Source organism: Poecilia reticulata, linkage group LG5, assembly GCF_000633615.1.
Source record: "Poecilia reticulata strain Guanapo linkage group LG5, Guppy_female_1.0+MT, whole genome shotgun sequence".
In the NCBI taxonomy this organism is placed as follows: Eukaryota; Metazoa; Chordata; class Actinopteri; order Cyprinodontiformes; family Poeciliidae; genus Poecilia; species Poecilia reticulata.
In genome coordinates this window covers 15,820,956-15,837,806 of record NC_024335.1, presented here as the reverse complement: position 1 = coordinate 15,837,806, position 16,851 = coordinate 15,820,956, and the positions used below count along the sequence as shown (strand labels likewise).

The following is a 16,851-nucleotide window of genomic DNA, read 5'->3' as shown; positions in this document are numbered from 1 at the left end:
TAGACTTGTTGTGGCTCAATATTGGTCCATATATAAGGCACACCGGATTATAAGGCGCACTGTCGGCTTTTGAGGAAATTGAAGGTTTTTAGGTGGGTCTTGTAGTGCGGAAAATACGGTATTATCCCACACATCTTTACCAAATCAATATATGAGTTTAACTTGAGCTGAATTTCTAAAAAACTCAGCTTTTACATTGAGATCTTGTATGGGATTTAGTGTTAGGCTTATTAAATATATCCAAAGACCAGTGTGATGTATGATGTACTGGCCCAGTCCTAACATTGTATTTATCCACATTTAGATCGGGATATAAATGTTTAAAGGCTGCAGTGTCTAAGAACTACGGTAGGACTGAGTGGAGAAACGATATTAAAAACAACATGCTCTCTGCCGGTCTTCAGAATCAAAAGATCACACTCCTCTTTGTTGAATCTCAGGTAAACAGTACAATTTTATTACCCTCTGTCGCTGTGTTTTTGATTCATAATGATGCGATTACTGAACCCATGTCCTCTACAAACAAGAACAGGTTTTAGCAAGTCAATTGTTTGTTATCCAATTTCCAGATTAAGAAGGAGTTTTTCCTGGAGGACATCTGCAACGTTTTAATCACCGGAGAGCTTCCCAACCTGTATTCGTCAGAGGAACAAGAGCGTATCTTAAAAACAATGAAGCCAGTGGTGGAAGACCTGGACCAGCAGCTAACACAAGAAAATCTGATGGCTGCCTACCGTAGGAGAGTTCACAGCAACTTTCACCTGATTCTCTGCATGAAGTTAGTCAGAAAAGGATCAAAAATCCTCTCTTTTCAATGCTAATGTTATTTTTATTTTTTTTTGCAAATTGATTTTCTTTTTTCTTTACCTCCCCAGCCCTGCAGGTAAGGGGTTTCGTGCGCGGTTGAGGCAGTATCCTTCTCTGGTGAAAAGTTGCACCTTAGACTGGTTTGACACCTGGCCAGATGGGGCTCTGCAGGCTGTTGCGAGAGCATCTTTAAATGAGCTTCTTGTGCTGGATATCAGTCCCGAGACTAAGAAAACCGTGGTAAGAAGCTAGTCTGTGAACTTCTTTCTACATTCAGTTATTATTCTTTTTCACAAAGTCAGCTCATAGCAATCCCGTCCATCCAGTGCTTATATTCACTTAACCGTGCATTGTTTGAGGGAGATCAAACAACCATGCACTCATACAAGAAAGGAAGAAAGGAAGGAAGAGAAAAAAGAAAGAAGCAATGAAAGAAACAAAGAAAGAGAGAGTTTACACTTTCTTCCAAGTCCATCTCAGGGCTTAAACCTAAATCCTACCAAAAACATTTAGGGTTAACTCACAGGTGTCAAACTCCAGTTCTCAAGAGCCGCTGTCCTGCGGTTTTTAGATGTGCCACAGGTACAAAACACTGGAATGAAATGGTTTAATTACCTTCTTCTTGTGTAGATATGTTCTCCGGGACCTTGCTAATTACCTAATTATTCTATTCAGGTGTGGTGCAGCAGAGGCACATCTAAAAGTTGCAGGACACCGGCCCTTGAGGACTGGAGTTTGAGACCCCTGGGTTAACTGAGCAAAAGAGAGAATAGAGAGGAGAGAGGGAGAGATCAGTGGACATAACACTGTGCAAAGGACAATGGTCAAAGATTCTTCTCTCTGTGTCCTCCAACCTTGTGAAGTGTGATAGGAAAAGCCAATGTGCTGTCAGTTTAGTAAAAGAGGATCTGCTCATGTATTCACAGCAGTGGGGCCAGTAATTGTGCATCTGAAGATTGTATTAATGGCACTAAATGACAAAATCATGTAGAGGCTTTTGAAGAAAATTTCTGGTCTTCTCAGAAAGGTGTTAACAAATCTTTGCTGACTCTTTCTCAGGTAGTCAATCTCAAAAAGGGTATGTTGTCACCTTCAACAGAAAGCTACCATAGGAACCTGTTCTGTCCACGTCTTTGTTTCGTCACTATGAATATAGAAAGTAATTTATGGGAGGATGCTTAATTTTTCTGGCATTCAGCACATTTAGATAATTTTGTGTTGGAGGGGAAAAGTTCATCTGCTAAAACAGAAATTGGCACAGTTTGTCCAATAGGTGACAGCAAAGCACACACACAAACCTTCTGATTGCGTGGTGTGAAGCAATCCTCATTCAGTGATGATGGTCAAGTTATTTACGTCCCTTTACTATTGCTGTCCAACTGAGTTGTGACTACGTCAGATGCATGTTAACGTCTTGACAGACAACCAGAAGGAGTGTGGCTTTACTGTCCGCAGAAGACATGACCCGAAAATTTCTCTCCACAGACCCTGATGTGTGTGAACATTCATCAGCTGATGGTCAAGAAGACTGCGCAGTACCAGGCAGAGCTGTCTCGATGCAACTACATCACAGCTAAGAGCTTCGCAGAATTCATCAAACTCTTCACAGATCTGACCGAACACAAGAAACAGAAGCTGAACAGTTCTCTTCAGCACATAGACGGCTGTCTTGACAAGGCGAGGCGCAGAATAGCAACTGATTAGAGGAATGAATTATCTGTGTTTAATTAGCATTGAGTGAGCATTAGTAACTTGATGAATATTCTATGGTCGGTCTGTAGCTTTGTAGCACAGTTGAGGTCGTGAAGAGGCTACAAGAGGAGGAAGAGGCGATGCAACCACTTTTGGAGGAAGCTGCAAAAGATGTTGAAGTCGCTTTGCAGGCCGTTCAAGTAAGCAAATGTCAACAGAAGTGTATGAGCCATACTTGAATATATAACAACAAATACAATAACGGTACTCTGATTTGCTGTCCATCCTTTATACACTGGAACAAAATGCTATCACTGACAGTTGAACATTGAGTTTTATATAGAATTTTTTCTGGCTTTTCTTTTACTAGGACACTTCGGCAGTCGCAGTGGAGATTCGTAAATTTGTGCAAGAAGAGCAGACAAAAGTTTTAGACAAAGAGCGTTTTGCCAAGGCAATCGGTGTGAATGCTCAGCGAGACATAGACAAGGCTGTGAAGACGCTGGATAAAGCTCTCGACAGCCTGAAGGCCCTCAATCCAAGCAGCTTCATTGAGGTACGTTTAGTTTTCATTACCTTTCATGCAGCTGTGTTGAACAGCTAAAACATGCAGAACCCTGGACTATAAGTTTTACATCTATTACCTGAATGATTTATATATTTCACAGCTCCAAGACCCTGAGCAGTATACCCGGGAGATAAAGCTTGTCCTTGCAGCGGTTTGCATCATGAAAGGCATTGAACCAGTTAAGGGCGCTACGGAAACGCCAGACGCGCTTAACTTTGAAGAATACATGGAACCTGCTGAAGGTCTCCTACAAGAACCTATGGTGCTTCTGGAGAGCCTCTTCAGCTATGACAAGGTAGACCTCACTGATATTATACAGGTACATGGAATAGTACCACTTATAATGCTTTACATAAAAGGACATAGAGATGATGTTGCCCTCAACAACATCTTTAATCAACCAAAGAGATCCCTCAGATATAGTTAAGCCCATAAGTATTTCCATGTACCGCTGCTTATTTTAACCCTATCGCTCTGAAATGCTTGACGAGATGTTCAAAGGCTTTTAACATTTGGAGTTTTTTTTTTTTTTTTGTCACATTACAACCAGATTTGATTGGAACTTTAATGAGCAAGTAAGTAGTTAAGTTTTATTTGTATTTCCAGCTGGGACTGAAATGCTTTTATTTCGATTTGTCCTTTGCCTGTTTTGCTGCATAAAACTAATTCTGTCCCCCCGCGCCCCGATGCCTGTTGTGCAGGACAACATTTCAGAAGATGCTGTCAGTCTGCTACAGCCCTACATCGACGATGAAGAATTTCAGCCTCCTGCCCTTGTCAAGATTTCCGTCACCTGCAGCTCTATTTGCCAGTGGGTGCGAGCCATGTATGACTATCACTTTGTGCTCAAAGCTGTGGAACCAAAATGGGTGAGATCTGAAATGTCTGCTTGAAACATTCTCTTGACAACGGTATCTGTGCAAAATGAAAGATTCACAGACATGCAGGGAAAGCTGCTAAACTGTTGGACTTGTCAACACTGTTGCAGCAAATTCTCAAGGAGGCTGAAGAGGACTTGAGTGCCGCCAAGCAGGTTGTTTCTGATGGCCAGAAAAGACTGAAAGAAGTGGAAGAAAGCATTCCCCCTTTAGAGGCAGAGTACCAGCAATGTTTGGCTAAGCAGAAAAAGCTGGTCAACGAAAATGAACTGACCGAAGCTCACCTTGTCAGAGCAAAAGAGGTCGGGAGAAAGACTGAGGCTTACATACAAAACAAAACAAAATAAACTTTATAGCTCAGGACAAAAGGAAAATATTAAGCTTTTGTGACATGTTTATTGTTTGCTCTCCAGTTAGTAGAAGGGCTTGCAGAGGACGAAGAGCAGTGGAAGGAGGCAGTGATACATCTCGATAATTTGGTTTCTAATTTAGCCGGAGACATGCTTCTGTGTGCAGCTTACGTCACTTACCTTGGACCCTTCTGTGTAAGTTTGCCAGAACTTTGGTAGCGGATGAGAACATATGTATTGGTACCTGCTTTAGAGGATAGATTTGTGGCTCTGAATCAATCTTTTACATCAAAACTTGGATTACAGGCATTGAATTGTGTAGGTGACAAAATGTGAATAAGTGGAGGGAGTAACGCACAGCTCTGTGTATTTCCACTAAGATCATTTTTATTTGCTGGTTTTGTCTTCAGGATGTGTATCGGGCAGCCATAGTAGAAGAATGGCTCAGATGTTTCAAAGAGCTGGGTCTTCCACACACTGAGGAAACTAATCTGATCAGCAGTTTAGGAGATCCTATCACAATAAACTTTTGGAAGGTCAGAAGCTGGCTGTGATTGGAGGCGCTACGATTAAATAGATTTAGATTCTTTTTTCTGTTTTTTTTTTTTTAAACCAATTTTTCAGTTCCTTTTACATTATAGAATCAAACCTGTTCTTACAAGCTTACATCTCCAAATGATTTTGAATATTTTGAATGCATTGTCATATGTTTTTACTCCATGTACATAGATCGATGGATTGCCCAGTGATACGTCATCAGTGGAAAACAGCATAATTGCCCAGTATTCTCCCCGCTGGACACTGTTCATAGATCCACGGGGTCAAGCCAACAGATGGATCAAAAACATGGTAAAGTCTTTCAGATTGTACCTTAATTACTTGCCGTTGTTGATGTGTTGCATAAAAAGTTAACAAAGTTCATATATTAACTTATATTGATGCTGTTTTCACCCAGGAGCGGCCCAATGATCTGAGGGTTTTGAGGCTCAGTCACAGTAAATTCGTCCAAGGTATAAAGAATGCTATACTTGATGGTAAACCTTGCTTGGTGGAGAATGTAGTAGAGGAGTTGGATCCCGCTATAGAACCTGTCTTGTTCCTACAGGTGGTTACACGTTCATCCTCTTACATCTGTTGGCAGAAACTCAAAACATTTTCAGAAAACGGAGCTGTCTAATCTGTATTTGTCGCTTATAGACCTTTGAGGAGGAAGGCAAGACGGTGCTGAGGCTGGGTGACTCAGTCGTTCCGCTATCTGAGGACTTCAGGTTGTACATCACCACGAAGCTGCCAAACCCACATTACTCTCCAGAGGTTTTTGCCAGCGTCACCGTCATTAATTTCACTGGGTCAACCAGGTAACACACACACGTTCAACCGGTAGAAGGGGGAAAAAAACTGAGAAGCTTCATTTTTGTTGTTCATTACCGTTTGCGTCATTATTGAGATTCAGTCGAAAAGATTGGATTCAAAGAGAATGGTCAGTCAGTCTGTCTGGTTCCTAAATAGCAGCTGTTAAACTGTTGAGCTTCCCAAAAGTTTGACAAAACTGGGTTAGAAGACATTTTGTATCCGGCTTTTCATCGATATTACACCGATTCAGGGCACTTACCTGCTTAATATGTGAATGCACTCAAAAATTATGAATATCTTTTGCAAACTCTATTGTGTCATATAAAAGTAGTAATTCTGAGTCATCGTATTATATCTACATCTAAATTTTATAAATCTAGCATTTTCATTTCACAAGTTTCACACTGGAAGTGTTCGTTCTATATTATTTTAAAGAGCTAGAAGGAGATAAGAGTAGAGGAGAGAAAGAAGCTTTGACTTAATACAAATCAACACCCAGAAGTCTGCTTCTACACCTGCAGAAAGAGAGAGAAAAAAAGCAACAAAACAGTAACTTATGGATTTATAATAGTAACAATTACAGCATCACTGGAAAGTACAAGTACAAGATATATTTAGTGGCAATCGCAGCCCAGAGTAGTTCGGAACTCCAAACACCTGTCTGAAATGTTTATTCTAAAGACGTCATCATATACTACCCTGGTATTTCAGCTCTATTATGTATGCCTCTGTTTGGAGTCCTTGTGTTTGACTGGACAATTTGTGCTCAATCAGCGGCATGGAAGACCAGTTGCTCAGCCGGGTGGTAGCCGAGGAGCTTCCAGACGTGGAGGAGGCAAAGAACAAACTGATAGTCAGCTGCGCCCAAATGACACAGGAACTGAAGGAAGTCGAGGATAAGATCGTGCTACTTCTCATCTCTGCAACAGAGAGATTTGTGGATGAGGATTTAAATCCACAGTTGGAGGCTTGTAAGATCAGAGCCAAGGAAATCAAGGTCCGACCATTGAAAAGATAGATCTTGAAGTCATCACTGAATGTTTTATGTATGCTGCCTTTAAAAAGTATCCATAAACTTTGAAGTTTCATATATCAAGTCACGCTACAACCACAAACCTCAAGGGGTTTTAACTCGATTTTATGTGCTAGACCAACACAAAGTAGAGCATGAGACTCATAGTCTCAGTCAATCCTTAATTGAACAACCTTTCTCTCTACCAAATGTGCACATCAAGAGACGAAAGTCTTTGCCAATTCTTCTTTGAAAAATACCTCAAGTGCAGGATTGTATTGTTTTATAACCTAACCCCGTATTAAACATCTCCACAGCTCTGCTTGACTTTTCTGCCATGTCTTTTGACCTTTATGATGCTATTTGTTGACTAATGTTCTTTAACAAACCTCTGAGACCTTTGCAGATCAGCTGCATTTTTACTGAGATTAAATTACATACAGGTGGACTTCTTTCAATAACTTCTGAAGGCAGTTGGTTGCTGTGGACTATATTTTGGGATAATAATGATAAGAGGCTGAATACAAATGCGCTTGACAAACATGCACTACTTTATAGGTCTGTCACAATGGAAATCCCAAATTATAGTGGAGTAAAATGTGGAAAGGTTCAAAGGTTATGACTATGTTTGCAAGTTTCCATATTGTACTTTAAGCTGCTATTGGTGTTGGTTTTGATTTGCTTTTTTTTGGGTTTAATTTAATGACAGACTAAAATACTGGAAGCAAAGAATACGGAGAAGGATATTGACGCTGTTCGTCTGAAGTACTTGCCAGTGGCAGTGCGGGCTCGGATTCTGTTCTTTTGTGTGTCAGAGTTATCCAATCTTGACCCGATGTACCAGTACTCCTTCGAATGGTTCCTTGCCATCTTCATGAAGGCTATTGCCAACTGTGACACAGCAGGTACAAAGCGAAACTGACTGATTTTGCGGAGAATTGTTTGTGTGTATTTAATATAATGAGTTTAAATATGAAACATTTTTATGATTTTGGTTGGATATCTTCATCGTCTGTCGCACAGACACAGAGGAGGAGAGAATCAACAGCATCAATGAATGCTTTACCTTCAGCCTGTACGTGAATGTGTGCCAAGGCCTGTTTGAGAAACACAAACTCATGTTTGCTTTTTACCTGTGTGCTCGCATCATGATGGACGAGGATAGAATCAAAACCGTAAGTAAAAGAGTCGGTAAAAGACTCGAATCGGCCTAGCCCATGTTAGCTTGCTGAATTTCCCTGAATCTTTTATTATCATGGCAGAGTGAGTGGAAGTACCTGCTGTCTAGAGGGGAGCCGGTCCACAAATTGACCAGCACAGAAGTAAACTGGCTCTCGGATCGGACCTGGCAGGACATTTTAGACCTCAGCACTCTGGATAACTTTGAGGAACTGGCAAAAAGCTTCACAGACCATCTGGAGGGCTTCAAGAAAATTTTTGCCAGCAACCAACCCCACAGGCATGAAAAGATTAACCCTGTACAAACACATGCACTCTTCACTTCTTTGTGATGAAATCATCAAAGTCTTATAAGGTGGCTTTCTGTGTCTGTGTGTCTAAAGAGAGCCGCTCCCAGGGGAATGGGACACCTGTCTAAACTCATTCCAGACGTTGCTGGTCCTTCGATGCCTGCGGCCTGACTGCTTGATTTACGCCGTGCAGGACTTTGTGTCTACTCATCTGGGAGAGCCCTTCATAGAGACTCGGGTAAAAACCCCTTCTCCTCCCTGAAGCCTCAACTTTTCTCTTAATTCAAGCATTTCTGAAGATATTCTGAGCTCCCTACCAGCATCTTGGAGGTCGCTAATTCTTCAATTGTGAAAGTTTTGTCTCCCTCTGCTGACCTTGGAAGTGAATTGCATTGATTACATGGATCGATCCATATTTTTCCTTGGTGAACAACCTTTTATATCTCAACTGGAATTAAGTCCATGTTTTAATTAAATGGACACAGAGACAGAAACAAAAGGGAAATGATGGGAAAAAAAGGAAGGAAAAGAGGTGGGGAAAAGCGTTAAAATAGAAGAGGGAGATAAGAAAGGCTAGAGAACATAAGAAAACATGCTAGACATCTGCTTCTATACCTGCAGAAAGAGATGAAAACAGAAACCTGCAACAAATAACATCCACATATAACGACAATGTAACTGAAAAGCACATGGTACTATTTAAAACACACTATTTAATACATTATCTTATTAGGAGTGATGAGTGGGGCTGCTTATGTTATCCTTTTCTCAGGACTCAAAATATTTCAGCCTCAGTACCAGCAACAGGTGGGGGAGGGACGGGACTCTGCTCCATAAAGGCAGAGAACACTTTGGTCACTCCAGCATAGGCATGTCATTTAAATAAATTAAAAGTTGGGAACAATATGACAGTAAATTGTTATTTTTTTAAATGTATCCTTCTCCAACCTTGCTGTGGGATTGATCCCAGTAACTGGGCCATGCCCAACCGAGACACAATTACACAAAAATAAGTTAACGCAAGAATGAACTTGTACCTGTAATGGTTTTGGTGGTTTTGCTGCCATATAAACGTTGTTCTGTGTCTCTGCAGATGTCAGATCTGTCTGTAGCCTTCAAAGAGTCGTCCCCTACCCACCCCATCGTCATTATCCTGTCTCCTGGCACTGACCCCGTTGCTGACATCTACAAGTTTGCGGATGTTATGGGTTTCTCAGAGAAAGTTAGCGGCATCTGTCTGACTCTAAGGCAGGCAAGTCCAACTGTATATTCTGTATTTCTCTTTCTATTTTTATTTTTTTTACTGAATTACCTTGTCCTTGTGGTTCTGAGGTGGTTTTCTTGATTGTTTCTGGATGAATACAAGCATTGCTTCAAACTACTTTTACCACATGTAGCGTTCCAGCAAAAATTAAATAAACCTATCTGCCGGTTTTAAGGTGAGTTATTTCCTTAATCTAAAGGAAACTTCACTGAAAATATTTACCTACAGTAACTACACGTTCCAATTGTGGTTGTTCTATAAACTTCAGAATGGACTTTGCAGATCACTGCCTGTTTATGCAATTTAAACCTCCCCTAGGTATTACACTAATGTGTGGACAGTTAAACTTTCGTAAATCATAGTATTCTCCAGACTGCCCGCTCCTAATGTCCAATTTTTCACTTTGCTCCTGCCATTTTTCAAACTACCTAACCTTCTGCTGTTATTCCCATCAGGGTTCCATGCCTGAGTCTATGATGCGGACTGCTATGAAAAATGGTCACTGGGTCATTTTCCAAAATTGTCACCTGGTGCCCGACTGGCTGCCAACGCTGGAACGACTCATTGCGTGCATCAGCCCCAAAAAAGTAAGGACATACAAAAACGATACTTTAAGAAACAACAACTGAGCTCATCTTTTTGAAAATAACTGTGGACTATATGGAAACAGAGGATTTTTTAAACTCTTTTACTGGCACCCCCTTTGTGCACAGGTCCACAAGGATTTCCGTCTGTGGCTAACCATAATTCCCTTTAAGAAGATTCCAGTATCCCTTTTTCGAAATGGCTCCAAGATTGTCGCAGAGCCTCCAAGAGGCATTAGGGAAAATCTGGAGAGAGCCTACCTGAGATTTACCGACGAGTTTCTGTCTTCTTCAACAAAGGTCCATGTCGCCCTCTTTATGTTCATCTCCATATTATTTACTCAAAACATTTCATTTGGATTTTTGTTTTGTCTTGTTCGCAAAGTTTCATTCGAAGGGGCTGGTGTAGTTCAAATTATTTACAATGCCTTTCTGTCTTCGTAGGAATCCCAGTTCAAGCCACTGCTTCTCTCCCTCTGCCTGTTTCATGGGGTTGCCGTGGAGCGCAAACGATTTGGCCCACTGGGGTTTAACACTCCCTACGAGTTCACTGACGAAGATCTGGATGTCTGTGTAGACCAGCTGCAAATGTTTTTGGAGCAGTACCAAGACATCCCCTACAAGGTGGTTAGACCAAGCATGTCCATTATTTCTCTAAACCACCAAAACAAAATAAAAAATCAAAAAATCTTGCATGACATATTTGTATAGGGCCTTGTATACTACCTTCCAAAACAACTCATACCCTTTATTAGATCACGTATGAAGTGAAAGGAACTTTCAAAACATTTTTAGCAGTAAGTAATTGAACAGTGTGGTGTGCATTTATTTTAGATTTCTACCAAGTCAATAATTAGCTGCTATTACAGCTGCAAGTATTTTAGGGTACGTCTCTATCAGCTTTGCAAGTGTAGAGACTGAAATGTTTGTCCATTCTTCTTTTTAATATTGCTTAAGATCAGTGAAGATAGATTGGGACTTTGACTGGGCCATTCTTTTGACTGATCTAGCCCATTCCATTTGGGGCTTTGGGTCTTGTTGCCTTTTATTAAGTTTTATCCATCTCTGCATCACCTCCAAAGCTACAATCCAGCTTCTATTGTTACTGCGTCTGGCCTGTCAAGTTAAGTGAACAGTCATGGTGTCCGTGCATCCTTAAAAATTCTTAAAAGCTCATACATAAAGTCATGTATCTAAAATGAAGGCCTTAAAATGTCTTACATGTATATTTTTAAAATAGTTTGCATTAATACATTAATCACAGGTATTAAATGTTGTGGCAGGACTATTTAATGTTGTATAGTCTATGTATTATTTTCTGGTGGAACTTTTTTGTCAGGCAAAAGTTTGAGTCGCACTCAGACATATTCATTGCATTCTGTAACTTGAGTCACTTGCAGCCACCAGTAACTAGCTGCTAACATACCTTCCCAAGCCAGCTGGCTTGCTTTTATGCATTCAGTACAAATTTATCACCAAGTGGCTGGAAGAAGTTTGTCCATTTCTGTGGAGAATCAGGTCTTAAATTTAATTCTTAACCGTCTTAAAATGTGTTTAAAAGTCTTAAATTTGAGTTGGTGAAACCTGCATAAGCTCTGGTCTAAGTAGGTTTGCAGTTGTGTCATACTCTTTGTTTTTAAATGATTGATTGCTCAGGGCTCCTTGAGTTACTGAACGTTTGGGATCTTGTTTGGGTTTCAGTGAGTTTTATTTTGTGAAATTAGAATAAAAGAAGTTGAACAAAAATACATGTCAACCTTTCGGATTTTATTTTTTGTAAAATCTATATAAAAAAATATATACATATTTTTCCTTCACTTTCTTCTTCCCAGTTATTCACTACCTTCTTGTGGTCTATCACTTTAAATCCCTACAAAATATGTTGTAATGGCTAATTGAAATAGAAGTGCTTTTACTCTAAGACTAAAAGTGTGTCTGTAGGCATTGTCATTTATCTGTCTGTCTGTAATTTTTTTTTTTTTTGTCCTCCACATGACCAGCTTCTAAAACACACTGCTGGAGCGGTTAATTACGGCGGCCACGTGACGGATATCTGGGACGAACGGTGTCTGCTCACTCTGCTGGACGACTTCTACTGTCCTGACGTTCTTAGTGACGATTACGTCTACTGTGGTGTCTACCGGCAGGTCGACTCTAATCTGGGCATCGAGGTTAGATAAACACAGAGCCATTTGATTGATGGTGTGCATTCAGAATCAAATTTGAGTGCATCAGTTGGCTTACAAAACTGAGAAGGTTGTCTGGAGCCGCAAACAGACGAGTCTGGAATACACAACATCGAGGACAGTCATCTGAACACTAACACAGCACGTCAGTAATTTAAAACCACAATTCTGATCATGTGTTGTTTTAAATTAGGAGCATAAAAGCAATCCTTTGAGACTAAGCTCCCCTGAAAGGTGCATTCTTATTTAAATATCAGTTGTCTGACCATAAGTTTACAATGCTCTAATGCATTCGCATCAATAAATAGTGTTTTCTTTACTCTATCCCCAAAATCATAAACGAGGAAACGTAAGAGGTGAGACTGTCGATATCTTTCTGTTTGGAGTAAACAATGTCGAGATGGTTTGTGCTGAGTAAGGATGTGTGAAGGTCATCGGTGCCTAAAAATATATTATTTGAATGTAACTTGTATGAAGACTGTGTAAAATGTCATTGTACCTCTGACCCTAAAGGGCTATTTAGCATACATCCAAGATCTGCCCATCAATGATACACCTGAGCTCTTCGGTCTCCATGAGAACGCTAATATCCGGTTTGCCCAGAATGAGACCTTTGCCCTGTTGGACGCTCTGATTGGTCTCCAGCCTCAAGCTCCCGCTACGCCGACTAGAGACAAAACATTTTATGAGGTTCTGGCAACAACTGATTGATAACGTTTCTGCCTTTATTTGTGCTAATAACATCTGTGTGTTTTTATTCATTCAAACCTGCAGTCAATATGAGAGACGTGTGACAGTTTGTGTGTCCTTTTTGAATTCAGACAGTGGAGGAGGTTGTGATCGGCACTGTTAGAAAACTCCCTCAGCCTTTCCCTCATCATACGGTGACTGAGAAGTACCCAGTTCTGTATGACCACGCCATAAACGCAGTCCTGATCCATGAGGTCAACAGGTGAGATCAGTCTGACAAAAACATTCATAAGCTTTAATCTATGAGCTTTTTATATGTTACAACTGCAATGTTGAATTTGGGTCCTAGATCGAAATAAAGTAGTGCGTAGATATAAAGTGAAAGAAAAAGGACGAATGGTTTTCTGAATGTCTTTCAAACAAAAATCTGAAAAGTGTGATGGTTGTTGTTTTTGCTGTACAAGCCAGACTGAAACTAGTAGAAACTCAGTTTTAGACTACTGAGAGATATTTAGCACTTAAAAATGTGTATATGTTTATTTCAACTCCATTTCAGTTTTTTTATGTTTGTTTTTTGTTTTTTCCTTTGATGTGTTCAGAAACGTTGGTATAGTGCGACCAATACATAAGATGCTTTTCGTTCTTATTTGTTGTCTTTTAGATACAACAGGCTGTTGGAGGTTGTTTGTCAGAGTCTCAGTGACATGTTGAAGGCTCTGAACGGTTCGGCTGTGATGTCTCCAGACATGGAGGTTATGGCTCTCAGCTTGTTCAACAACAGAGTGCCTGACATATGGCAAGCCAAGGCAAGCCACAGAGAACTGGAAATAACTTAAATTCTCACATAACGTTGTCTAATCTCTGTAAAAGCCTGAATACGTGACTATTGATAGATGATATGTATTGATAATGTGAAGTTTCAGAGATACACTGTAGCGTACACCTTGTTTTCTGTTTAGAATGTCCCAAATTTGTACATATTTCCTGCTTTTAGTCTCTGCTTTCTAGCTGCCATGCTTTCTCTCGACAGGCGTACCCCTCCATGAAGCCTCTGGCTTCCTGGGTGTGGGACCTTCTCCAGAGGATCAGTTTCTTCCAGCGATGGATCTCCGACGGCAACCCATTTGTGTACTGGATTAGCGGGTTTTTTTTCCCACAAGCCTTTCTCACCGGAACCCTGCAGAATCATGCACGCCAGTTCAGCATTCCTATTGAAACACTGGGATTTGACGTTAAGGTCCATCAGGCTATATTTGTGATAATAGTTCAAAAAAAAATTTTTTTTTTCATATTTCCATGATTAATTTGTTGGAAAAATCTGGAATCTGATTTTAGTTCTTTCCATGTCTGGATATCTTATAGTCCGGTGGACTTGGTTCAATTGGGAACCAAAATTGCCACATTTGTTGCATTTTTGGTGTGAAAGCAACCTAAAGAGTGTTTTTGTATCTGCACACTAGATTCTCTTTATTGTCTGAAAACGTTCCTCTATCTTCTATCTTCTTTGTGTCTTTTCTTGTATCACTTCTTCTTATTCCCTCCTGGCATCCTGTTTTCCTGACCTCTCTGTGTCTTTCCCACATGTGAAGGAACCTGTACTTTTCCACATATGAGGTTTTTTTCTCATATGCCTTGCAATGCCTCCCCCTCCAGGTGATGGTGAAACCCCTGTCAGAGATAAGAGAAATGCCCAACACAGGCTGCTACATCCACGGTCTATTCCTGGAGGGGGCCAGCTGGAATAAAAAATCAGGCCTGCTCACTGATTCCACCCTCATGGAGTTCCACACACAAATGCCCGTCATCTGGCTGTTCCCCAAAGCCCTCAGCAGTCGAGAAACTACCTGGATCTACCTCTGTCCCGTCTACAAGACTCCCAGCCGAGCTGGTCAGTACTTATGCAATGACAAAAAAAATATCCACCCAAACACAGCAGATAAATATGTATGTGGTTGTGGTAATTTGCTAATTTCTGACATTTATGAAAGAAAATCTGTAATCCCATGTTATAAACTGTGTTAAAGTGGTGCCTGGAAGCCGAGGGTCTTACTCAAGTGTTTGTGTGCACCTCCTTAAAGTGGTTTTATTACTCATCCAAAATAGACTCCAGTTAAGTGTCGAGTTTCACGAAGCCGCTGAAAGTACAGCTCTGCGTCTTCCACCCACAGCACGAAGCCCACGTCTCATACTGGCTGTCTCATCAGTTTGTTCAGAGGTTAAATATTTATACGTTTACAACATTTTGTATAGGCTGAGCTCTAAAAGTATTTCATAGCATTTTATGAATCAAGTACTTGGTGCGTGTGACAAATAATGCTGAACTTTGGGTCTTGTAAAACGAATACACAAAGTGCAAAAGTGTAAACAGAACTGTGAAGTTAAAAGTTAATAATATTTCAGGGTTATATAAATAATATAAATAAGAGCAAACTACTTGAAGAATTCTTTACAGTCGATAAACAAAGCTTCCCCACAGGTGTTGAACTTTATCCTACTAAAAGTTTACAAAACAGCCAAGAAAATTAATGCTTTAGAGTTTATCCCGAAAATGTTATTTAAGCACGCTTAACTAGTTCAAAGTTAGTGCTAAATAAAAAATGTGTTATTAGTGAAAGTGTACTCACCACTGCTCCTTAGAAATTATGTCATTTTTAAAGGTAATTAAATGCTCTAGACTTTATTAAAGGATGTGAAACTAAGGAGGTTCAATACAAATGTTAGAGTAAGGTTATGACAAAATAAATAAATACAATTACGAGAACAAAGTTGGATGAGAAAACCATTGAAATATAGTTGAAATATTACCAGAATAAAGTCAGAATATTATAAAAACTCCAACATGAAAGAGCAGTCTTATAACTGCAGTAAAATGAAGAATGTTGAGCGTCGAATGCCAAAGCTATACTTTGGTTTTATAAATGAGGAAATAATCGCTTATCACGCTAGAATGAGTTTATTATCAGTAGCGGAACACACCCCGGTGTGTTTATTCTGGTAATTACTACAACTTTACTCTCGTACTGTTACGACTTGTATTTTTTCAACTTTATTCACATATAACTTTATTCTTATGATTTTTTTTCTTAGCCTGGCCCTAATACTTTGTAGCACAAATACATGCCACACTTTTCTGATTCTTTTCTCTTTTTTTTTTTTGAAAAGAAATTGGGAAACATGTTACTTTGCCACATTTATGTGCTACCTTATGGTGCTCTATGCTATGAAATAAAAAAATGTATACTAAAGTTTGTGGCTGTGAGATAATTATCTAAGACCCTGTATTATGCAGATAATGTGCCTTTTGTTTTCCCATAGGGAGCTCATCCACCACTGGCCTTTCCAGTAATTATGTGACTGCCTTGGAGCTGCCCACAGAGCTAAGTCAGAGGTACTGGGTCAAACGAGGGGTTGCCCTGCTCTGTGCACTGGATCACTGAGCACATAGCATGAATTTTTCTTGCATTCATCACCTTAAAGCTGACCAGTCCACAGCGACGGCACCTGCAGATTTCTCTCACTACACCTCGTGTTAGCAAGAATGTTCTGTAAAAATATATATATATATATATGATCGATTGTTTCTGTAACTTGACATTTTTACCACAGTTTATTTTATTATTATTTTTAAATAACATGTTTACGGTTGTACGCCTTGTCTTTTGTGTGTGTGTGTTTTTTTTTCCTGTCTGGGCTTTTTTATTTCCACCTCTCCTTATCGCGCTACTACTGAGTAAACGCTCAGAGAATTTCCGTCCTGCTCCTTTAAGACTGTCTCATAGGTCAGTGGAGAAACATGACTTGACTGAAGGAGGGGTGGCGCTTAAACAAACAGTGACAGTAGCTGGCCATGTGAATGTAACTAGAACCCAAGATCAACGGGAAACGGAGATCACCAGGGTCAACAGATTAAAGTCCTTTATAGAGATCTAATACTATTTTAATGTTCGGCTTTCGTTTCGGATGTGTTGAATTAATCAGCGGGGAATAAGTGCTGATCG

General features: G+C 40.1%; 1 protein-coding gene across 1 annotated transcript in view; it reads left to right on the top strand.

Annotated features, from left to right (window-relative positions):
• dnah1 (dynein, axonemal, heavy chain 1) overlaps positions 1–16,506 on the top strand; it is a 35,395-nt gene extending 18,889 nt beyond the window's left edge. Inside the window, exons 43-72 of the mRNA XM_017304994.1 lie at positions 305–440; positions 570–778; positions 876–1,047; positions 2,293–2,484; positions 2,589–2,699; positions 2,870–3,055; positions 3,168–3,362; positions 3,769–3,936; positions 4,056–4,247; positions 4,359–4,490; positions 4,706–4,831; positions 5,025–5,144; positions 5,251–5,400; positions 5,493–5,653; positions 6,423–6,645; positions 7,370–7,565; positions 7,684–7,835; positions 7,923–8,119; positions 8,223–8,367; positions 9,223–9,381; positions 9,849–9,980; positions 10,107–10,277; positions 10,422–10,601; positions 11,978–12,148; positions 12,677–12,853; positions 12,985–13,115; positions 13,515–13,659; positions 13,884–14,090; positions 14,507–14,741; positions 16,169–16,506. Coding sequence (XP_017160483.1) covers positions 305–440; positions 570–778; positions 876–1,047; positions 2,293–2,484; positions 2,589–2,699; positions 2,870–3,055; positions 3,168–3,362; positions 3,769–3,936; positions 4,056–4,247; positions 4,359–4,490; positions 4,706–4,831; positions 5,025–5,144; positions 5,251–5,400; positions 5,493–5,653; positions 6,423–6,645; positions 7,370–7,565; positions 7,684–7,835; positions 7,923–8,119; positions 8,223–8,367; positions 9,223–9,381; positions 9,849–9,980; positions 10,107–10,277; positions 10,422–10,601; positions 11,978–12,148; positions 12,677–12,853; positions 12,985–13,115; positions 13,515–13,659; positions 13,884–14,090; positions 14,507–14,741; positions 16,169–16,290 — 4,993 coding nt within the window. The 3' untranslated portion in view covers positions 16,291–16,506. The remainder of the gene's footprint in view (positions 1–304; positions 441–569; positions 779–875; positions 1,048–2,292; positions 2,485–2,588; positions 2,700–2,869; positions 3,056–3,167; positions 3,363–3,768; positions 3,937–4,055; positions 4,248–4,358; positions 4,491–4,705; positions 4,832–5,024; positions 5,145–5,250; positions 5,401–5,492; positions 5,654–6,422; positions 6,646–7,369; positions 7,566–7,683; positions 7,836–7,922; positions 8,120–8,222; positions 8,368–9,222; positions 9,382–9,848; positions 9,981–10,106; positions 10,278–10,421; positions 10,602–11,977; positions 12,149–12,676; positions 12,854–12,984; positions 13,116–13,514; positions 13,660–13,883; positions 14,091–14,506; positions 14,742–16,168) is intronic.
• Positions 16,507–16,851: the final 345 nt, after the last annotated feature.